Source organism: Erpetoichthys calabaricus, chromosome 5 (genome assembly GCF_900747795.2).
Source record: "Erpetoichthys calabaricus chromosome 5, fErpCal1.3, whole genome shotgun sequence".
In the NCBI taxonomy this organism is placed as follows: domain Eukaryota; kingdom Metazoa; phylum Chordata; class Cladistia; order Polypteriformes; family Polypteridae; genus Erpetoichthys; species Erpetoichthys calabaricus.
In genome coordinates, this window is record NC_041398.2 from 183,631,195 (window position 1) to 183,655,776 (window position 24,582).

Consider the following 24,582-nt stretch of genomic DNA (forward strand, 5'->3'; position numbering starts at 1 on the left):
GTATACGAACAAGCCAGTTTCCCTTCCAGTTTGTGCGCGCCGATGATTTCTGCACGTGTTCAGTCTCTCCCTGTGCAGCGAGCGAGACAGACTGAGAGAGAGAGAGAGAGAGAGAGAGAGAGAGAGACACACACACGAGATAGTGTGACACACGCGCGAGATAGAGACACACACGCGAGAGAGAGAGAGAGAGAGAGACACACACATGCGCGCGAGAGAGACACAAACGTGCACGCGCGCGAGAGAGACACAAACGTGCACGCGCGCGAGAGAGACACAAACGTGCACGCGCGAGAGTGAGACACAAACGTGCACGCGCGAGAGTGAGACACAAACGTGCACGCGCGAGAGTGAGACACAAACGTGCACGCGCGAGAGTGAGAGAGAGAGAGAGAGGCGCACACACACACGCGTGCGTGTGCGAAAGAGAGAGGGCTGGCATAAGGCCGATAAGACAGTTAAAGAATGCATCGGGCTTGTTTTTAAAGAGACTGATTCGAGCATTGTTTTAATCTCATGTATTTAATGAACACTTTTTTCTATTGGATTTTAACCTCCACTTCACTTCTGTTTACAGCGATCGGTTCGTAGCGTGCATTGTTGCAATGTTACTTTTCTTGGTTGTTTATTAAATTACAGATTTTTCAAATGTTCATTTTTTCCCAGTGCTTAAAACTCATTAAAAAAAGTGTTTTTAGCGGTTCATAGCGCTATTGCGCGAACTCTTGCAATGTTAGTGTTCTCTGTTGTTCAAGGTTTTCTCAATGTTATTCAATGTTTTTACATTTAGTTTACTGATTTGTGCTTAAAAATCTTTAAAAAATATATTTACATACAGTTCGTACGGTCTGGAACGGATTAATTGTATTTACATACAATCCTATGGGGGAAATTACTTCGGGTCACAACCAGAGTTTTGGAAAAAATTACGGTCGTGACCCAAGGTTCCACTGTATATAGTAAGGTTTCTAAATTCTTTTGGGACTCCTCCCAACGGGGGGACCCCTGTGTCTGTGAAAGACAGCCTATTGGTTGCCGGGGCTACCACAGGCTCACAGCACTGTAGCGGCTCGCAGCGAAAGCAAATTCGAGCAGACTGCGTTTACACTATAAGTGCCTGTCGTCGATGGGTGATGCAAGAAATACTACAAATGTGGGGAATGGTATTACTTGGCCATTAAGAAGGCTACGACCCTGCCTGATTGCTGTGACTGTGTATAGGAGAGTGGTAGATCCTGCTACAATAAATAACCGTTGTGGCCGACAGCCGGGGCCCTTTCCCGGCCACGAAACCTCTCTCTCTTGTATGGACCAGGGGAGCAAGCCTGGTCAGGACAGTACCTTCCCTGGAACGCTAGATGGCAGCCCCCCTGGGTTGCAGCGGTGCCAAGGACTCCCGCAGGGCTTCATGGGTGTTGGAGTTTGGTGCAGACCTGTTGGGATCTGTGGGTGCTGCCAGGGGGTGCTGTAGCTGCTGCTGCTCAGCCCTACAGAGCCGTTCTTCCACCACACCTGGAAGTGCTCCCGGAAATAGGTTGTCAAGTGGTCGTGAAGTGCTCTAGGTGCGTTATAAAAGGAGCAAGCAGCCACTATTCCAAGACCAGAGTTGGAAAGAGGAAGATGAAGCTTGCCGGAGGGAGAGTGGAGGAGTAAGAAAGAGAAAAGAAGACTTAATGTATTGTATTGTGCTGTGCTTGTGCTGGACTCTGTTGAGCTTATGGGAACAGGGAAGGTGTTGCCCACAAAGTAAAAAAGAAAGTAAAAGCCCTGTGTGCTTTAAACTTCTGTCTTCCGTCTGAGTACTCAGTACTGAGACTCTGCCTCGTGTTTTGGGGTGTAAGACAGGGACACACACGTCACAAAATATATATTATATACACACAAGAAAAAGTGCTTTAAACTTCTGACTTACGTCTGAGTACTCAGCACTGAGACTCAGCCTCGTGTTTTGGGGTGTAAGACAGGGACACACACGTCACAAAATATATATTATATACACACAAGAAAAAGGACAAAAACATGCATCTATGTCAATGTGTGATATTCTATCAATAAGTACACTATCTATAGTTTTTACCATTATTTGTTAATGGTTTTTAAAGAGTAAACGTTCCCAATTTCTGTACAATTCTGAATGTAGACTTACAGGAAATTTAGCAATACATTTAATATAATTTTTCAAACTGAACATACATGTTGGGACAGTCCTTTCAATGAGGTATTGTTGACACGAAGGATGACATCTCCAACTTCAATCTGACTGCTCTCTGCTGCTGGCTGCCCAGGAAACAGCTTCTTCACTCGGACCAGACTGTTTGCTGTAGGATTCGGGGGAAGGATTTCCTCCCTACAGAAACTGAATCCTAAACCTGAGGAGTTTTTTAGCAATTTGACTTCAAACACATTATCTGTATAATAAGAAAAAAAGAGATAGAGGTAAGGGAGTTAAACCTTTGTTTCAGAAGAATTTGTATTTTGTAAACTAACACAAATAAGAAAACATCAATATTTGTCTGCTGTGGGTCTGAGGTAAAGGTGTTTAATTTCTTCTATAAGCAAACAAAAAAAATGAATTCACTGATATAATCTGACACCACTGCTAGGCAGCAACACTCGATACCTCTAGGAATTACATTTTCACTGAAAAACCACATTAGTCTGTGGTTTAACAAGAACATGAGCATCCGTGTTAAGCTAGTACTACAAGAAGCAAATGCGTCCTATATTGTACCGTATATTTTTTAATTAGTTTGCAAATATTACATGCAAACATTTTTTACTTTAGTTTTTGAAATCTTGCTGTGCATCTTTCCACACCTGCAGAGAAGTCTATACACTTTGTAATATGCATTGACTAACAAGTCAATAATATATGTTAGTCCTTAAAATAAAATGCTCATACAAAAATAAAGCTTGCAAGTCACTCATTAAAAAAAGTTAGCAAAATCAGAATAATGTTTAGTCTTTCAGTAAAAACATTTCAACTGTAAGCTCCTATTTACTAAGTTTGTCAAACTCAGACCTAGAATCTTTATTTTTTTAATTAGAAACCAATTACCACTGATAAAGAAGCAGACTTCTTTTACTTTCATTTTAATTAAGTTGTTTAAGATTCATAAACAGATTACCAGGTAAATTGGGAGTTGATAGAGTTTCTGGAAGGCAAACATTTTGGATGAAACAAATTTCTTAATTTGAAGCATTTTATCACTCTTAATGATAAACATTATTTAAATCTATGCCATAATTCTGCCACACCAGTAATGTCCAAAACTACTGATTTTCATTTTTTTCTGAAAACATCATCAACATGTTTTGTGGCCCAAAACAGATCATTACTTACATTCATTTTTTTCCTTCCTAATATTTTATTGAAGTAATTGCAATATGATGAATACATAGGGGCAAATGAGATTGAATAAGCTGGTCATCTGATGGCTTGCTTTGCATCTCATTATAGCATGGCTGCTGGAAGCAATTAAGGTTCCTGAATGTTAAAATATCAAGTTTCATTAACAGCAGTAACTGGTTACTATGTAAGAAAAAGGCTTAAATGAAAACCTGCAGACACTGCAGCTTCCCGACTTTGACACCGGTGCTGTTTACCCTAGCACTCTAGCACTGAACAAATTAGCAGTGAGGAAATGCAACTTCAGGATCTACTATACATTGTGGGATTAAGTCTTAAGGTATTTATATATTACTGGGAGGAAATACAGCCATACGCTGATTTATATCCGACCTAGTTGAGGACATTAGAAATTACAGCTGATGCCATTGGAAAACAATAGTGTAATAATGTTCTAGAAATTGCCAAACTCAGCAGCTACAGGCCACAAAGGCCTTATGCTTTTCGTTTATTACGTACTTGCGGCAGCGCTGCTAGCCATAGAATGATACACTCTGCTAGAATCAGTGAGAACGAGTTTTGGAGCTACAGAGGTAGTAGTCTCTTGGCTGTCTTCCTTCCTGCACTGATGCTGCAACCAACAAATTACCATAAAAAAATATATACAGTGCATCCGGAAAGTATTCACAGCACATCACTTTTTCCACATTTTGTTATGTTACAGCCTTATTCCAAAATGGATTAAATTCATTTTTTTCCTCAGAATTCTACACACAACACCCCATAATGACAACGTAAAAAAAGTTTACTTAAGATTTTTCCAAATTTATTAAAAATAAAAAAATTGAGAAAGCACATGTACATAAGTATTCACAGCCTTTGCCATGAAGCTCAAAATTGAGCTCAGGTGCATCCTGCTTCCCCAGATCATCCTTGACATGTTTCTGCAGCTTAATTGGAGTCCACCTGTGGTAGATTCAGTTGATTGGACTTGATTTGGAAAGGCACACACCTGTCTATATAAGGTCCCACAGTTGACAGTTCATGTCAGAGCACAAACCAAGCATGAAGTCAAAGGAATTGTCTGTAGACCTCCGAGACAGCATTGTCTCGAGGCACAAATCTGGGGAAGGTTACAGATAAATTTCTGCTGCTTTGAAGGTCCCAATGAGCACAGTGGCCTCCATCATCCGTAAGTGGAAGAAGTTCGAAACCACCAGGACTCTTCCTAGAACTGGCCGGCCATTTAAACTGAGCGATCGGGGGAGAAGGGCCTTAGTCAGGGAGGTGACCAAGAACCTGATTGTCACTCTGTCAGAGCTCCAGAGGTCCTCTGTGGAGAGAGGAGAACCTTCCAGAAGGGCAACCATCTCTGCAGCAATCCACCAATCAGGCCTGTATGGTAGAGTGGCCAGACGGAAGCCACTCCTTAGGAAAAGGCACATGGCAGCCTGCCTGGAATTTGCCAAAAGGCACCTGAAGGACTCTCAGACCATGAGAAAGGCAAAGATTGAACTATTTGATGTGAATGCCAGGCGTCACATTTGGAGGAAACCAGGCACCGCTCATCACCAGGCCAATACCATCCCTACAGTCAAGCATGGTGGTGGCAGCATCATGCTGTGGGGATGTTTTTCAGCGGCAGGGACTGGGAGAGTAGCCAGGATAAAGGGAAAGATGACTGCAGCAATGTACAGAGACATCCTGGATGAAAACCTGCTCCACAGCGCTCTTGACCTCAGACTGGTGCGACGGTTCATCTTTCAGCAGGACAACGACCCTAAGCACACAGCCAAGATATTAAAGGAGTGGCTTCAGGACAACTCTGTGAATGTCCTTGAGTGGCCCAGCCAGAGCCCAGACTTGAATCCGATTGAACATCTCTGGAGAGATCTTAAAATGGCTGTGCACCGATGCTTCCCATCCAACCTGATGGAGCTTGAGAGGTGCTGCAAAGAGGAATGGGCAAAACTGGCCAAGGATAGGTGTGCCAAGCTTGTGGCATCATATTCAAAAAGACTTGAGGCTGTAATTGCTGCCAAAGATGCATCGACAAAGTATAGAGCAAAGGCTGTGAATAGTTATGTACATGTGATTTCTCAGTTTTTTTATTTTTAATAAATTTGCAAAAACCTCAAGTAAACTTTTTGACGTTGTCATTATGGGGTGGTGTGTGTAGAATTCTGAGGAAAAAATTAATTTAATCCATTTTGGAATAAGGCTGTAACTTACCAAAATGTGGAAAAAGTGATGCGCTGTGAATACTTTCTGGATGCACTGTATATATATATATATATATATATATATGTATGTATAAATAGAGTGAGGCTTTTGATAACTCCCTAATTGAGCTGTGCGCTGACACTCACTTAACACAGGCAGGAACTGGTTGTTTGCTGCCGGTGCAACTGCAAGTTCGCATGCTTCCCGCGTAACGCGTCTGTCGCCTACTGGTTGACGCAGGGAACAGTTAAAACCAGATGCTTTCTGTTTCCTCATTTGTGCAGGAAGGTGATCTGTACTTTTAATATGAGAAGAGTGTACTGTAGATACAGGACAACGTCATCATCCCTGCTTGCATGATGTGTGTGTTTGAGTGACAGCTCTCGTTTGGATAGATGCTCTGACAATGTTCCTGCCTTGACGACAATAAAGCTGTTTTTAATTTGGACATGCCTCCTTCTCTCTTGTGCAAGTCAATTACAATTACAATATATCTTGTCATGCTCACAGAGCTCTGATTTTTGGGCAACTGATTGTCCATGCCATGCAGCTGTTTTTTCAAGTCACACTTCATGCAGGTGGTAGATCTTTTTGTTTATGATCTATGCAGATGGGATGCACTTTTTCTTCCGTCATGAACATAGAAACGCTTTGTAAAAAGTAATATCTTTCTGTATTTTTATTATTTCTTCACAAGGTCTCATATGCTTTCTGACTCTTGGAGGGCCCTTTAAGGTTTGCTTTGATTGGCTCTGGTTCAAGTGGTTAATTCTTATGCATTTGGCCTTCCCTTACACGGACCTAGCATGCAGCTGCACAGATTAAGAATACCGTACCAGTGGCCCACATGAGACCCATAGAGCCTCAACTGCAATGACCTGTACCCTTTGTGACAGACATTCAGCCAATTTGACATATGGTTGGTCCCAAATGGAGCTTTAAGTTGGTGCATGACTGTACATAGGTAGTTGAACATAGCAACATTTAAAATTTGTTATAATTAAAAACCAATCAATTAATTTCATTTTTGAATGCCACAAATTTTATGAACACACAGAATACAGTAATATGGCAAACAATGTTTCCAAAATTTCTCAGTTTTACAAATTTTGGATTGATTTAAACTTAAATTTTATAAACTAATAACAGGTTAGCAACACTGTTTTCATAGCTGCATTAAATTAACAAAAGCCTGTTTCAACACAAAGAATCTGTATATTATATCTTTGAATAATGTATTACCTGCTTATTTCGAACTATTCTGCCATGCACAGTGCTGAATTGAATGAATTCACTCACACTAGTTTTCCCAAAAGCTTTACTTTGCACAGCTGTTTCAGCCAGTAACTTCAGACATAAACAAGTTTTATGTATTCAGTAGAGTGCATATCAATGAGGCATCAAAATGCTGTTTCCGTTCTGCAGGTGAAAGAAGCTATTATGATGCAACCCCATGCATAAAAAGAGATGTCCCTACCAGACTCAGGAAGTGGCTTGTAAAGAACAGAGTGAGTCATAGTCTTTCAGAAGAAGGTGTTCCGTTGATTTTAAATCTAAAATTGTCTACAAATCACATTGTGCTTTACTTACAGTTTTTCAAAGGACTTACCTGACGTTACAAAGCTGTAATCTTTGGCCACATTATAAGTTTTAGCTTGCTCTGTTACTTGAGGTGGGGTATTAGGCGCAGATGGGGGTGTACATTGTGGGGTTACAGGTGCATGAACCTTCGCAGCAGGCAACGGACTTTTTTCCAAAAGTAATCTAACCACCTACAATGAGAAATTTCAGAGTTATGTATTTTTCATTGTTAGATAAGCAAAGTAATTTTAACACCATTAAACTAAAAAGAGAATATCTTTTTCATTTTAACAGGGCATCTGTATTTCCCCAAAGCCATTCTGTAGGTGGTAGAAAAGATGTAATAAAGGACAGAATTCTCCTCCTGCCACATTTATATTGAAGAATATAAGCTACCCGTAACTCCATACAACAAGGTCTGCAGTCTGTGATACACATCATATACTGTATCTTTGCTTCTCTAAGCATACTATATTATTTATCTTGTCTTTTGTCTTTCTCTTTCTAAATATCCTGGATCAAAAATGGAAACACAACTGAGGCAGTGTGCAAATTCAACCAGCGAGGCAGTTATCTTTTTCTATGGTTAACATTTAAAACATGCTGAAATAAGAAAATATCTATTAAAAACCTATTTTGAGAGCTTTGAAATGTATGTAATGTCAATATCAGTTCTACATTTTGCTATTTGGAATGCTGGGAGTTTTTTCTGCATACCAGCAGTGTTTGGAGTCAGCCTCTACTAACTAGCATGCAACAAGTAAGCCCGCGATTCGCTAGCGAATCGGGAATCCAAGAATGGCAATCAGTCTCTGTTCCGTCCGATATTTGGATGGATGACATATCATGGAGGGTGGGTGCGTCTGGGGAAATGTCATTTAATTCAATAAGAATATCTGTATTAAAGCGGTTTCGTTTTGTGGAGACGTGATTCTGTTGCCTTTGCTGACACCGACTGCTGGCAGAGTGGAGCACAGCAAGTTTAGTTTACAGGTTGAGGTGTTCGTGTGCCAGCTACTGAGTCGGGGAAGCCACTGGGTTTGAGTCTGTGACTGTTATGTGATCTGTATTACTGACACCGTGGATTAGAGCAAGTGTAGTGAACAGGTTTTATTGTTTGAGCGCCACCTACCGACTCTGGGAAGCCGCTGCGTTTGACTCTGGGGCGTGCGCCATGGCCCAATATGCGCCTCGGTGGGAAGCTGCTGCTTGATGAAATATCATGGAGGGTATATGCGGTGGTCTGGGCTGTGGCGTCCGGGCGGCTGTACAACCTGGCGGGCATGCTTTACCTCAGGTGTAGTTCACAGGTCGTAGGCATGGTAAAGTTTCCATTTAATTCAATAACCCTATTTGAACTAAAGCGGTTTCTTTGTGTGGGCGCCTTCGTTCATTGTTTGTATCCACGACTGTATAGGTTGTGTTGTTTGGGCGCCACCTACTGACTCTGGGAAGCCGCTGCGTTCGACTCTGGGGCGGGCGCCACGGCGCAGTACGTTATGTTATTTGGGTGCCACCTACTGACTCTGGGAAGTCGCTGTGTTTGACTCTGGGGCGGGCGCTGCCGCGTTTTGGGAAGCCGCTGCGTTGGACTCTGGGGCACCTCGGTGCGTCCGCCGTGCATAAATTAACTGTGGTTTAGTAATATAGATACCAGCACTTCTACTTGTATCTCTTTGGAGTATGTACACATTTCCATTCAATACTCCGGAATGGCACTATAATGCCACACAGGTTAAGCAGCAGCTATTTCCTGTGAATGCAAGTGACACCACCTGGCTGTCTGCCTTTAAGCTTATACTTGCTCCGGGGGATTGTCCCAAATAAACAAACATTTAGCTGAAGAAATAGAAACAACTTAAGTACTGCTTCTTCTTTTCTTCCACTTCAACCACTAGTCTATCACAAACTTAACATTTGCTTGGTATAAATTATATACGAAAATACACTAAAGCTAGTGATTTTTGTGATAATTTGGTAACTGATTTATTGCTGCATTAAACCTGTTTATTATGAATTTATTGTGAAAATAGAGTGTAGTTTTATTTTTTACAATTTTTTCTCAAAAGAAGTTCTTGATAGTGGTAATGAGCAAATGCTGGTTAAAACAACCGATACCACTACAATTCACAAATAGTGCGAGCAAACTAAAATCAATACACAAAAGATTACGCTGCCCAAAAAAGCAAATGTGAACAGAATGGTAAGAAGGTGACAAATTGCACATGTAGTGCAAAGGCAACATAAGGCAAAGATAAAAAGTATACACATGTACAATAACACCAAGTCAAAATGAGGCAATAAAAGGAGACATTAAACATTACAAAAGCCCAACAATAAGAAAAAATAACAGTTTCAATAATTCCAGTCAAGACAGAGGAACAGAGAATGTGAGTGATGTTCAGTCAGATAACAATAATCTGTTTACTGATATAATGTTAAAGAAAACAAGGTCTCTACTACAGTTTTACTGATGCCTAAGTGGGTATATAGAGATTATGGAGTAATTTCAAATTTCATGGCTTAAAACTCCATTCTAGGCAAAATGTAAATAAAAAGGAGATGTTTATCAACATCTATGTCATAGATATTCATGCAATTTCAATGTTAGGTTTAGAAGCACATTTACCTTATTAATTTTATTGTTATCAGAAAGAAGGATAGATATGGAAAAGCCTGTAGACTTTTTCCAGAATCTGAGAGGTTTCTAGCTCTGTCTCACCTGTCCTGTGTCTCTCAAAGTTTCCACAGCTTGCTTATGAGTTGCACCATCAAGACTGAGGCCATTGACTGCTAGGACTCTATCACCTGTTAAAAACAACAAGTTCAATTCATTAAACAAGTTGTACACCTTTGTCTCCAAACGAACTAAAAAAATGCATAGCCTCAGGGGTTTGTCAGTAGAAAGAAGTGCAATTAAGCATGACAAACATATACAGATTATTACAATGATCACTACTGTATATTCTAAGTGTGACATGGCTGTTTAAAGCAGTAAATAGTTTCCCAACATGTGTACAAGTCAAGTTTGTAATAGCCTTTATAATAATTATTTGGGTAAGAAAATGTGGTTCTTACATTTTTATTGTATAAAATTCCTGAAAAAAATTAATTTTGAGTATAAAAACTGATAGACTAAGACTAAGGCTGACAGAAAATAATTGTTTATCATGCATATATACCGTATATACAGTGGTGTGAAAAACTATTTGCCCCCTTCCTGATTTCTTATTTTTTTTCATATTTGTCACACAAAATGTTTCTGATCATCAAACACATTTAACCATTAGTCAAATATAACACAAGTAAACACAAAATGCAGTTTGTAAATGGTGGTTTTTATTATTTAGGGAGAAAAAAAAATCCAAACCTACATGGCCCTGTGTGAAAAAGTAATTGCCCCCTGAACCTAATAACTGGTTGGGCCACCCTTAGCAGCAATAACTGCAATCAAGCATTTGCGATAACTTGCAATGAGTCTTTTACAGCGCTCTGGAGGAATTTTGGCCCACTCATCTTTGCAAAATTGTTGTAATTCAGCTTTATTTGAGGGTTTTCTAGCATGAACCGCCTTTTTAAGGTCATGCCATAGCATCTCAATTGGATTCAGGTCAGGACTTTGACTAGGCCACTCCAAAGTCTTCATTTTGTTTTTCTTCAGCCATTCAGAGGTGGATTTGCTGGTGTGTTTTGGGTCATTGTCCTGTTGCAGCACCCAAGATCGCTTCAGCTTGAGTTGACGAACAGATGGCCGGACATCTCCTTCAGGATTTTTTGGTAGACAGTAGAATTCATGGTTCCATCTATCACAGCAAGCCTTCCAGGTCCTGAAGCAGCAAAACAACCCCAGACCATCACACTACCACCACCATATTTTACTGTTGGTATGATGTTCTTTTTCTGAAATGCTGTGTTCCTTTTACACCAGATGTAATGGGACACTTGCCTTCCAAAAAGTTCAACTTTTGACTCATCAGTCCACAAGGTATTTTCCCAAAAGTCCTTGGCAATCATTGAGATGTTTCTTAGCAAAATTGAGACAAGCCCTAATGTTCTTTTTGCTAACAGTGGTTTGCGTCTTGGAAATCTGCCATGCAAGCCGTTTTTGCCCAGTCTCTTTCTTATGGTGGAGTCGTGAACACTGACCTTAATTGAGGCAAGTGAGGCCTGCAGTTCTTTAGACGTTGTCCTGGGGTCTTTTGTGGCCTCTCGGATGAGTCATCTCTGCGCTCTTGGGGTAATTTTGGTCGGCCGGCCACTCCTGGGAAGGTTCACCACTGTTCCATGTTTTTGCCATTTGTGGATAATGGCTCTCACTGTGGTTCGCTGGAGTCCCAAAGCTTTAGAAATGGCTTTATAACCTTTACCAGACTGATAGATCTCAATTACTTCTGTTCTCATTTGTTCCTGAATTTCTTTGGATCTTGGCATGATGTCTAGCTTTTGAGGTGCTTTTGGTCTACTTCTCTGTGTCAGGCAGCTCCTATTTAAGTGATTTCTTGATTGAAACAGTGGTGTGGCAGTAATCAGGCCTGGGGGTGGCTACGGAAATTGAACTCAGGTGTGATACACCACAGTTAGGTTATTTTTTAACAAGGGGGCAATTACTTTTTCACACAGGGCCATGTAGGTTTGGATTTTTTTCTCCCTAAATAATAAAAACCATCATTTAAAACTGCATTTTGTGTTTACTTGTGTTATATTTGACTAATGGTTAAATGTGTTTGATGATCAGAAACATTTTGTGTGACAAACATGCAAAAGAATAAGAAATCAGGAAGGGGGCAAATAGTTTTTCACACCACTGTACATACATACACGTGCGTGTGTGTGTTTAAATATATGTTGTAGAAGGGTACAGCCCGGACACAGACAGGCAGACACGTTGCAGTCCATCACCACACGTTTATTTACACTATTATTATACATAAGTCACTAAGTGCACCGCCACCAACAAACCCCAACAGTCTCCCAAAGTCCTGGCTTCTCCTCCAAGCCGTCTCTTCACTGCACACACACTCAGGGCCTCTCCTTGCCGCCTCCTCAGACCTCGTCCACCTCCTCACCCGACTCCAGCCTTGATTGCAGGGCGGCGGCTCCTTAAATAGGCGGCTGATTGAGGGCCGCACCCGGCCACCTGCCACAATGTGTGAGCATGTGGCGCGCGTGTGTGTAAATATATGTGTTAGTATATGTATATAACACTACACACAGTGAAAAAACATTTTTCATTGATTTTATTAAAAGCAAGTAACATTCCATACAATCAAATCAAGGTTAACTAACTAAATTCAACCCCAACCCAAAAGAAAGAGAGGAAGGCCAAAAGCCAGAGTAAAACTTTAAGAGTAGAAAAGAGAGAAGAGAATCCTTTTTCCCAATATAAATGCTTATTCTAAAAGGTTATTGATTAGATCTTGCCAGGTTTTAAAAAAGTTCTGAACAGATCCTCTAAGTGAGAATTTCAGTTACCCAGTGACTTAAAAGAAGTTGGCTAGGATTCTTCCAGTTGAGCAAGATAAGGCTATGTGCCAATAGTGTAGTAAAGGCAATTACAGTTTGTTTGTCCTTCTCCATTTTAAGCCCATCTGGAAGTACACCAAACACAGCTGTTAATAGATTAGGAGGGATTGTGACACCAAGGATGTCTGAAAGGCATTTAAAAATTTTGGTCCAGAATGATGTTAATTTGGTGCAGGCCAAAACATGTGAGCCAGTAAGGCTGGAACTTGACAGCAGCATTCGCAGGTTGGATCTTGCTCTGGAAACATTTTGGACAATTTTAAACAAGACAAATGTGCTCGATAAAAGATTTTAAGTCGAATACTTTGCGCTTATGGAGCTAGAGTGAATTCTGTGCATGGCTGCCTTTGAATCCTTTTCTGAAATGTTGAGTAAGAGATCCTTTTCCCACTGTACTCTGGGATCTTTGAAAGGAAGGGACTTTAAAATGTTTTTATATATTATAGACATGCTGTCTGAATCTTCAAGACTGATCAATATTTCTTCTGGAATAGAAATTGGTGGGAGGTGAGGAAAATTGGTCAGATTCCATTTAGCAAAGCTTCTAATTTGAAAGTAGTGGAAAAATTGTGTTGATGGGAAGTTAAATTTTAAGTGTAATTGTTCATAGGAGGCAAAGATGTTATCTATACGCAAATCTCTAAATGATTTAATCCTGCTCATTTTCCAAACATTAAAAACTGTGCAAGTTTGAGAGGGTGGAAAAAGGTGATTATCATGCAGAACTGCAACAGATAAAAGCTTCTCTATCTTGAAGTGCTTCCTACATTGGTTCCATATTGTGAGTGAATAAAGGACAATTGCGTTGTTAGTATATTGACAATAACTTGAACTTACTGGGGCACAAATCAAGGAATATAAAGAAGTACTGAAGGGTTTTATTTCTATTGTGGACCAAGCTTGTTTGTGTTCATCTATTTGTGTCAATGTCCAGGTTTTTATAGCTTGTATATTTGCTACTCAGTAATAAAATTGAAAGTTACGTAGTGCAACGTCACCTTCTGCTTTAGGTCATTGTAGCTTCGCCCTTTGGATGCTTGGATGTTTCGAATTCCAAAGTGAAAAACCATTCTAATTTGCAAATGTTGATTCTATTGTGGATTACTATGAACGTTCGGACAACATGCAAACTGCATGGAAAAAGAAATTACAGACTGTATAATAAAGTAGCCCTGCTAATAAAACTATGCAATTGAACATTATAAATTTCTGTTCCTGTTTTTCAGTTACCAGTTGTGCAATGAATTGTAAAGTTCAAATGGCTTTTGCCAAAAAGCTTGAGCCTTCTTGGGACAACTGACACCATCTTTGTAATAACTTGGATCTCTGACTTCAAATCATATATAGCAAGGCAAGTACAGTACTTACATTGTAATAAGACATAACAGATGTTAAGATGACTCTTAATTATTTTTACAGGGAAAAAGGCAGAGGTAAAAGCATGCTTCAGTGCACCATTGCTGTGTACATTTATAGACAAAAACATTTCTACCATCTCCTAGGGTAATCTTGTCTTCTTACCTTTCTGGATTCTGCCATCAAGCTCAGCAGCTCCATTGGAAATTATAGCTTTCACGTAAATCCCACCATGTTTAACGCTTGTGTTAACACCTCCCTGCAAGGGAAAACAATGTTAAACTGTTCTTAAGCATACACGTTCTACAGATAAGGCTATATTGTTCAAAGCTGATTGTTCATTTGCTTTACAACTTTGGGTTAATTTCTAAATATATTTTGACATGAGGGAACTCCATGCAGCCAGCAATCAATAAAGTAGAATTCACTTCAATTACCCAGCAGTGTATGCAGCAGTAGTGATAGAAGTATAAAGACTGTTAAGGACATAGTTAAAGTATGTATCACAGCTGGCGGAGGCTACTGGGGTGCGAGTAGCTCCAACCAAAGGGGCACAGAAACCTCGGAGGGGGTGCCGAAACAGTAGGCCCCGGGGTGCTGGTAGGAGGGGGAGCGCTGCCTGTGCGAGGCACGACAGGACACCAGGTGGTGGTGTCCAGGCAGCATGACCAGAGGAGGGCTTACGCCTCCCCCAGACCATGTGGGGGCGACCGCTCTGGTGGCTATGGGGACCATGGGTGACAGAGCTTTGAAGCTCAACCCTGTAGGGGCCCGTGATCACCGCCAGGGGGCGGCCCAATGCCTTGGGAGCCCTGGACCTCAGCACTTCCGCCACACCCGGAAGTGCTTGGGGGAAGAGGATCAGGGACACCTGGAGTGCTTCTGGGTGCGCAGCCGGCACTTCCGCCACACTGGGGAGTGCCAGCGGAAGATTGTCGGGAGGCACCTGGAGCACATCTGGGTGGTCATAAAAGGGGCCGCCTCCCTCCATTCAGGGGCTGGAGTCGGGATCGAAGAGAGGACAAGGTCTGGGAGGAGAGACAAGGAGGCGGCCTGAAGAAGTGAGGCATTGTTGGTTGGCCAGGACTTTTGGGGACTTTGGTGTTGCGTGCACTTATTGTAAATAATGGACAGTGTAAATAAACGTGTGTTGGGTGATTTCAACGTGTCTGCCTGTCTGTGTCCGGGTCATCTTCCACATATGCCAAAATAATTAAGTTAATTAACTGCAACCTCCATAACAGATGTACAAGGATTTTCAGTGGAGAAAAAAAAAGTTTACACAAATCAGAGTGCATAGATAGGAACAATCCTTATACTATATATACACTCTGTGCTTTTAACACAACTCCATGCTGTGGTGTTACGAGGCTTTATAAACTACAGTTCAGTTCTTCAAAATATGCAGACAATATTGTCTCTGCTGTATTTAATTTATGTCTGACATGTCAAAAATACAGTATTTCTGGCTATATACAGAATTACTTTTACACATATGGTAAGCCATTGAAAAGGTGTTGCCTTGGGGACTTGAATGGACACAGAAGCAACAGTTTTAATGGGAATGTTGTCAGCAGCGATTTGTCTAACAAAAGTGTGTGTAAAAGTATAGGAATAATGACCAAAGGAACTGAGCAAAGTGTGAAGTCCACTTTAACTTGACTATGTCATAAATTAATGAGATTTTCAAATGGGAAACAAAATGGAAGCCATTGTATTAACCTAGGATGAGGGGCAGAAGCATCTAGCTAGATGTCAACTGTAATAGTAGCTACAAAACAATTATTATTATATCTGCACTATACTGTACAAAACACTTTGACCACATCACACGGTTTGTGGAATAATGGAATATGACAAGTCGAAATGTGGGAGGTAGTAAAGCTTTTCAGCTATTTCACCTGAACTGCCAAGTTATTGTGTGCTAATTTGTAATCTGTTTTTTGCCAATAAAATATTTGAAATAAAAAAGTGAAAAAAAACTGAACTGCTTGCTTGTACAAGGGTTGAGTGATAACATTTGTGTCTAATTTCTCCAGGGATCTCTGTTTGTAACTTTTCCACATTGTTGTAGGAGTTTTCTCTGGGTACTCCAGTTTCCTCCAACATGAAAGAGATATTTTTGCCATGTAGTTACTCTAAGTTTTTCCAGTGTTAGTGAGTGCAGGCATATGAATTAATATGTCATGCAAAGGACTGAAACCGTGTGCCTTGTGCTGTTGGAGTTGTGTCCCATTAACAATGTTGTACAAAGATCAGGGTAAAAAAAAAGTATGGATGGATGACCAATTAATAACCAGGCATGCACACTGGGCATTACAAGAAACTGGCTCCCATGAGGTGTCCTACAGAGTCAAAATACAGAATCAGGGCTTGTAAATCAAATATTTGCACTATTGCTAAAGCTAAGACAAGACATGCAAAGCGGCATCAAAACTAGGAAAAGCACTCAACATGCTATAAATTTGCAGACAAACATGCACAGACAAACATCGTTACAAATAAAGAGAAGAAGAGGAACTCCGAAAAACCTTGCCAAACAGTACCGTGACACTTATGCCTAGGCTGTTGTCCTTTTTGGACAATTCTACTTCAAATAAATCTCCTGGTTGGAGATCATTAACTGGGTGGGCATTACCACTTTTTTGTCCTTTAGTGCTCACTGTAGGCATGTCCTGTAAGTGGAAAACAATGACAGACAAAACTAAGTGAGTGGGCATCAGTGCTCATGCATTTACTGTGATGTTTTTTCATTCCAAGATATCATGGACATAGTCAACCCAAAATGCTTTTATATTAAATCAACAACTTCATATTTGCCTAGAAAAGCATAAACTATCTTTGTCAGATAAATAATTCAGCCACCTTGTATTTTTGATTGTATTTACATATTGCAAATGGCAAAGTGGTTAGCTGCAGAGTCAATCAATTTCCAGGCCATGCATTGATGTTAGGTTAATTGACAACTCTAAACGTGTGAGTGTGACCTATAGTGGGCCAGGGTTGGTTCCCACCTTGCGACCAACAGAGGTAGGATAGACACTGGCTGCATATACCTTGAACTAAAGAAGGGTGTTAGAAAATAAATATACTGTATAATATAATCAAAGAAAAGCTGACTGTGTATTTTGGCTCATACCTTTATGCGAAAAAATATGGTCAAGGACCATTTTCATGCAAAATGTATCAGTCACAAAGAAACCTAAATATCATTAGTGAGAAATAAAAGGTTTCAGCCCTATGAAGGCATTTACCTTTTTAACACTTCTCTGCTCTTGGCTGCTTGAATATGTATCTTCATCCATATCCGAATCTCCTCTGTCAGAATAATCCAGATCTTTATTGGTATTTGCATTAGTTCCTCTCTTAGTTTTACTGCCAGGTGTTAAAGATGCCTCAGGAGAATGTGCATGTTCAAAATGGTAAGGTGGTGGGGTGTGATTCAGTGGCTGTATCCTATGGCTTTGGGATAGACTGGCACTTTCTGTTCTAGAATCCTGGGAGCTCAAGCTTCCTTTTCTTTTGGCTACAGACACAGTAGGAGACGATGCATCATGCAGACGTCTTTGGGGACCAGTGCATCTGTTCTGGTCTTCAGAGGAAGATTCCTCTTCATGGTTATTCTTCTTGCTGGGTGATCTCACATGACTTTTGGTCTTGTGATGTGAAGTACTTGAAACTGAAAATTAAGACAATTTAAACTCAATTTAAAATGACTATTTGCAGTCAAAAAACCACAGTAAAATAAATTAGAAAAAGTCTTGTCAAAGTTTAAATTAAATCCAAATTAGGTTAGCCTAGGATGAAGCAACAAAACTTGAAAAGTCAAATAGAATTGTTTCTGTTGTGTCCATACAATATTAATCTACAATCTTACTACAATATTCTGCTATTATTGGGCTGTTTGCCCTTGTATTAAGTACTGATGATGGTGAGATGAGACACTGTTAACTTAGATATCAGCAGGAAGCTGACCAAACAAGCATTTGTACATTACGTTCATTTAGGCAACACTATTATCACTGGCAGGAACACCTTTTAGCTTTTTGGAAAGCTTTTAAAGCTTTGACTTCTATCCTATTTTGGCATCCACTCTCCATTTATCAGTCTGTACCAGCATCATCTTCTCTTCATCCTCCTTTTATGATACCTGATCTAATGTTGTCACTGGCATGCTGGATGTCTACCACCAACTTCTTTCTCTTGGTATTTGTTCCTTTAGAGGTAGTTCTCCCTGTACCACATGACAAAGTCATTATCTCCCCCAATACTCCACCTTATATTCACTTCTGATACAATAATAATGGAGTCATCTATTAATATGTAAAGAGGACTTAAATAGCAGTTGTACTTCAAATAAATTGTCAGTGAAGAGAAAGGGAGATAAGACAGTTCTCTGGGGTACCCTATGCTGGTGACTACCGTCTCCAAAACACAGTCTTAGAGCCTCACCAATTGTGTGTAAAATTACAGTCATGGTGCATATTAATTTATCAGATGAAATTGCATTCTAAAATGAAGCACATTTTGTACATTTAAAAAAAATAACTACTCCCCATTTCATAATGGAGCTTATGGGTACCAGGGTCCTATATGAAAAAAATGCCTTAAAGGACATAATCCAAGACCTCCTACCACCATCTAACTACATCTCCTTATGGCTAAAGATACAAAAGAACCCAAAATGCATGATAATAGTTGCAGTTCCAATATGTGCCTGGCAGAGAAACTGCAAACAGCCTGTAACCAGTTAGATGTGTAAAAAAAAAAACAAAAAAAAAAAAACAGACTCTCTATACTCTCTCTAAACAGTAAATAGTTTTCAGGGAACATAGTTATTATTACAAATACCCTTCTGTCTACGGCTGTTTGACTGCACTTTATTCATACCAGGAATCTGAAATCAATTTGAGGGAATTGAGGGAATAACAGGCACATACAACAGGCAACAAACAATAACCAGACAATACATAAAATGGGACAAAAGCCCTGTGAGCTAATGCCACCATCTGTGGCATCAATAGACCTTCTCAATTTACCAAAATCTTCAAACAATTAAAATATGTATCCAGTAAAACATCCTATTGATATTAGCTATTAAAATCAAATACTTTTTTAACGAAAGATGGCTGACATCTTGCAATTCACTGACTTGATGTTTGCTGGCTTTTGTTCCTTTTTGTGCTTTGTGTATTATACTAAATGAAGATATGGTTATAAGTCAGTAAAACGTGGTGTATTTGAATATGACCAAATAACCACTGAATTAATCTCTTTTGCTATTTACTTTTTAGGGATGGTGTCATGTGGACAGCAGCACAGTAGCTCCATGGTTAGTGCTATGATTAAAACAACTCTACTAACATTTATGCAATTTCAGGCCCATGAATGACTAGTTAGCATCAGAGTTCCTAAACCCCAAAGGATGCTCTGACAGATTCTTACAATGCCAGATTCGGCCTAAACTTTACAGGAAAACCTCAAACTTCAGAAACTGTGTCCCTTTAACTAAAGTCCAGTGTCCACTTCAGTGACCAATTCATTACAGAAAATGACTAAGCCCTAGTGCAAAAATAAGGTTGGTGGATTCCCAATAAACAAGACCCTGTGTGACATGAATCTCACTAATTTCACATTATACCTCACCAGTAAAATTATTAATGTACTTTTTCAGATAAAGCTCCTTACAGAAATGTACACAAGTCTGTTGCAGGGATACATGCTCAGACATAGAGGTGCAAAAGCATTTCAATCACAACTAATTAAATGTTGCCAATAAGCCTAACATCTAGTTTTTATGGGGACGGAATGACACACAAAGTAATGTAGACTAAATAGTGAGCACCCAAATATGCAACTGCACCAGAATCGTCTTTTCTGGCAATAATGAATCACTTGCACAAGAATTAGAATGAAAGGGACAATATAAAGTGCAATTTCCAGAATAAAACCAAGGATGGCAACATATACAATAAAGTGCATATACTAAATAAAATGGTTATAAAAGATGGATGAAAACAAGATCAACACAAAAGTAACAATTAAACAGAAAAAAACACCACTGCTATAGCCACTCCAGGCCAATATACTCAGGTCCCTGTACCAAATATATCAAGCTGCACGTTCACTTTCCATCTGTTGGTCTCTGCTCCTCAAACCAGTTGAGCCTTTCTTCCAGACTCACCTTCTGATTCTGTCATCAATAAACCTCTGCCACTGTGATGGCTTTGAATCAGGAGTGCCAAATCCTTCCAGTCAGAACAGTGTGGTCACCTAATGGGCTTTGGAGTTTGTACCTGACCTCCAGCCAGTCTCCACTTTTAAAAAGGCAACAAGGTTCCACCTCCCATTACTTGGGTCCAGATTTCTGCCCCCGTTTTTCTTCAGGTGTTGTAATCTCCAGGCAGCCCTGTGTCAGCACTCTCACTCTCCCACCAGGCCACCAATTAAATTGTAGTATTCTTTTTAAGAATAACTTGAAGCCAATAGTATCAAAAATGAGGAATTTTACATTAAAACAAAATATAAACTTAATTTCAACTGATTACAGTATGCTCTAATAAGGATCATGATGGATGTCACAATTTATATACTGTAAACAGTAATCTAAAAGACATTTCTAGGGCAGAAGTCAGCAATGAACTTTATGTGCATGAAAGCATGACATACTGATTTGTAAAATTTACCTTGAGAGAGCTTTTCCTTGTGTGACACAACAAGTTTCACATCATCAGGAATGTTTTGTAGCATCTTTACCGCTGCATCATAGGGGACACCTTCCAGACTCATATTGTTTACTGACAGTAGGTGATCACCTGAAACAATCACAGAATAACAAAGTTAGCATGATAAAAAGGCTGGGATTCTACTATACTTTCAGATTATTTATTTATGAGTTGCCTTGAAAGCTTGCATATTGTAATCTTTTTAGTTAGCCAATAAAAGGTGTCATTTTGCTTGAGTTTTCTCTACATTCATAATGGCTAACACAGTACAACACCCTAGTACTACAGATTATTTATTTAAAAGTGTACCAAAAAATGAATTCAGTGCTACTAACAGTATCAGCAGCTCACTCTACCTGGTTTTAGGCGTGCGTCAATGTCAGCTGGTCCCCCAGGGATGATACAACTAATAAAAGTACCAAGGTCCAAATGACGACTATTCTCTCCACCCACAATCTGAAAACCTAGGAAAGTACCACACAGAGACCAAGACTATTTCAGACTGAATTAAGTCAAGACGATTTCCTATCAATTCCTTATCTTAGACAGCTTGCCAGGAAATGTGTTTGTAATATACTCACCAGAATTTCTACTCAAAAAAGATTTTTCATCTGATAAATCAGAAAATGGTAAAAACACACACAACATTCACCTACAGTACTGTTATGCTGGAAAGGCTTTCAAAAAGACATTAAAATAACCAGTAAATGATGTCATCAATTTTACAACTCTGACAATTGAACTACTAAATGAAACATTTGAAAATGTATTGAAATAGGATGTAGCACTTCATGCAAATCAAATAAGCAAATAACTAATTAACAATAATACAAGTAATTTATCAAGAATTGAGGAAAGTGGATGCCATCAGAATAAAAAACTGGTCAGTCATGATCTTGCTGTACACGACAATGGTGCTATAAACTAATCAAGTTCAAGACAGATTTACACACAGGCTAGCAGACAGACAGACAGATAGATATCAATAAATAAACACATTAAACATTCATTTTTGTGAAAGATATAATATACAATTATGCTATAAATAATACAAATACCTAAATACCTAGAAAACTGCAAGCAACTTTAAACAAAAAATGCAGCCTGAAAAATACATTATCAGTTTTAGTGCAAAACAAGCCGAAAATTGACAAAATTGAAAATTATACTTAAACAGAATAAAAATCAAAAGATCCAGATGCTTTTATTCATTTTTGCAACAAGGCAGCCTACATGTATTCAAAATCATAATCTATGGAATTGTGTCCAGGGTTTGTTCCTGCCTTGTGTTGGCTGGGTTAGGCTCCAGCATCCCATGTGACCCTGTTCAGGACAAAGTGATTTAGAAGATGACTGACTGACATTTCAATAAGGAACATACGGTACTCCTCTTTTACAAAATGCTGCCCAGAGGTATTATGTTTTAGCAGATTTGTTGGCATTAAGCAATGCACTAGTTTTAAAAATGATGTACCTTATTGAGTGGCTTTTTAAACACCTTATAAATAAAATAGTGTACTATGTTCAGGATTTTAGTTGCATCTGACAGGCAATGTTTTAAAAAAATATTTAATTTACAAATAGTGGTTTTGCTTTTGTAATTAAAAAAAAAAAGTGGAATTCCTTGGCATAGCACTCCCCTTAGAATTGAGCAATGATTTTCAGAATATATACTTAGTTGTAGCGAAGGGAATTTTGTTGTAACATAATCCTAATAATATGGATTTAAATGTCCAATCTTAAATAATTATTATGATTTTGATAGCACCTTTCAGTTTATGAAACCAAATAGTTATATATGACAGGTAATAGATTTGCATTGTACAGCAACTGATATGCAAAAAAGGTAAAAAGAACACTATTTATCTTTATAAATGCATACTATTAGTTCTGTCTTCTTCTTCTTTTGGCTTCTACTGTTAGGGGTTGCCACAGCGGATCATCTTCTTCCATATCTTTCTGTCCTCTGCATCTTGTTCTGTACACCCATCACCTGCATGTCCTCTCTCACCACATCCATAAACCTTTGCTTAGGCCTTCCTCTTTTCCTCTTCCCTGGCAGCTCTATCTTTAGCATCCTTCTCCCAATATACTCAGCATCTCTCCTCTGCAAATGTCCAAACTAACGCAATCTCACCTCTCTGACTTTGTCTCCCAACCGTCCAACTTGAGCTGACCCTGTAATGTACTCATTTCTAATCCTATCCATCCTCGTTACACCCAGTGCAAATCTTAGCATCTTTAACTCTGATACCTCCAGCTCTGTCTCCTGCTTTCTGGTCAGTGCCACCATCTCCAACCCATAAAACATAGTTGGTCTCACTACCGTCCTGTAGACCTTCCCTTTCACTCTTGCTGATGCCCGTCTGTCACAAATTACTCCTGACACTCTTCACCCATTCCACCCTGCCTGCACTCTCTTTTTCTCCTCTCTTCCACAATCCCCATTCCTCTGTACTGTTGATCCCAAGTATTTAAACTCATCCACCTTCGCCAACTCTACTCCTTGCATCATCACCATTCCACTGACCTCTCTCTCATTTACACACATGTATTCTGTCTTGTTCCTACTGACTTCATTTCTCTCCTCTCTAGAGCATATCTCCACCTCTCCAGGGTCTCCTCAACCTGCTCCCTACTATCGCTACAGATCACAATGTCATCAGCAAACATCATAGTCCACGGGGACTTCTGTCTAATCTCGTCTGTCAACCTGTCCATCACCACTGCAAATAAAAAAGGGCACAGAGCCGATCCCTGATGTAATCCCATCTCCAACTTGAATGCATCCATCACTCCTACCGCAGACCTCACCACTGTCACACTTCCCTTGTACATATCCTGTACAACTCTTACATACTTCTCTGCCACTCCCAATTTCCTCATACAATACCACAGCTCCTCTCGAGGCACCCTGTCATATGCTTTCTCCAGGTCCACAAAGACGCAATGCAACTCCTTCTGGCCTTCTCTAAACTTCTCCATCAACATCCTCAGAGCAAACATTGCATCTGTGGTGCTCTTTCTTGGCATGAAACCATACTGCTGCTCACTATTCATCACCTCACTTCTTAACCTAGTTTCCACTACTCTTTCCCATAACTTCATGCTGTGGATCATCAATTTTATTCCCCTGTAGTTACTGCAGTCCTGCACATGCCCATTATTCTTAAATATCTGTACCAGTACACTTCTTCTCCACTCCTCAGGCATCCTCTCACTTTCCAAGATTCCATTAAACAATTTGGTTAAAAACTCCACTGCCATCTCTCCTAAACACCTCCATACTATTAGTTCTGTAATGGCCCATAATTAAGTATAGGCTCCTTCCTTGTGCTGAATGCTACTGGAACAGACTCTGGCCCCTGTGTACATGAACTGAATTACGTGAGATTGATAATGATAAACAAAAGAACAAGAATGACTCTGTTGAACACAGAAGGGATGTTATTCCATGTTCAGAGTTAATGTGGACCACAACATTCTTTGATTGAAGAACACATTAAACTTTATGCAGGGCTAGACAACAAAAACAGAGTGCTTGAGGTGTCTCACTAATTAGCTGCATGCATCACTGCAAAGCTATAAAAAGTATAACCTGCCTACACTACTTCTATACAATAGAAACTTTATGGTGAAACTGAAAATGATCTGCATTCAGATTATGCTCTGTGAATACATTTAGTTTCTAAACCTTTGTGAGATTAAAAGATTGAGGACATGAGAGAATGCAATGAAGAGGTATAAGTGGAAATGCTTCTCTGTATAGAAATAATTTTTCAAAAACTTTTCCAGTTCTCTGGTTCATTTCAAACTTTTGTGCTT

General features: G+C 39.6%; 1 protein-coding gene across 2 annotated transcripts in view; it reads right to left on the reverse strand.

Annotated features, from left to right (window-relative positions):
* Positions 1-24,582, reverse strand: part of ptpn13 (protein tyrosine phosphatase non-receptor type 13) — a 352,808-nt gene that overhangs the window by 67,495 nt on the left and 260,731 nt on the right. The window contains exons 22-29 of one of the 2 annotated variants that reach the window (XM_028802293.2): positions 21,114-21,221; positions 20,719-20,847; positions 17,287-17,711; positions 16,579-16,707; positions 14,198-14,291; positions 9,876-9,961; positions 7,182-7,344; positions 2,194-2,408 (exon numbers count right to left, since the gene is read on the reverse strand). In XM_028802293.2, coding sequence (XP_028658126.1) covers positions 2,194-2,408; positions 7,182-7,344; positions 9,876-9,961; positions 14,198-14,291; positions 16,579-16,707; positions 17,287-17,711; positions 20,719-20,847; positions 21,114-21,221 — 1,349 coding nt within the window. The remainder of the gene's footprint in view (positions 1-2,193; positions 2,409-7,181; positions 7,345-9,875; positions 9,962-14,197; positions 14,292-16,578; positions 16,708-17,286; positions 17,712-20,718; positions 20,848-21,113; positions 21,222-24,582) is intronic. The other variant, XM_028802295.2, reaches the window with a different exon arrangement.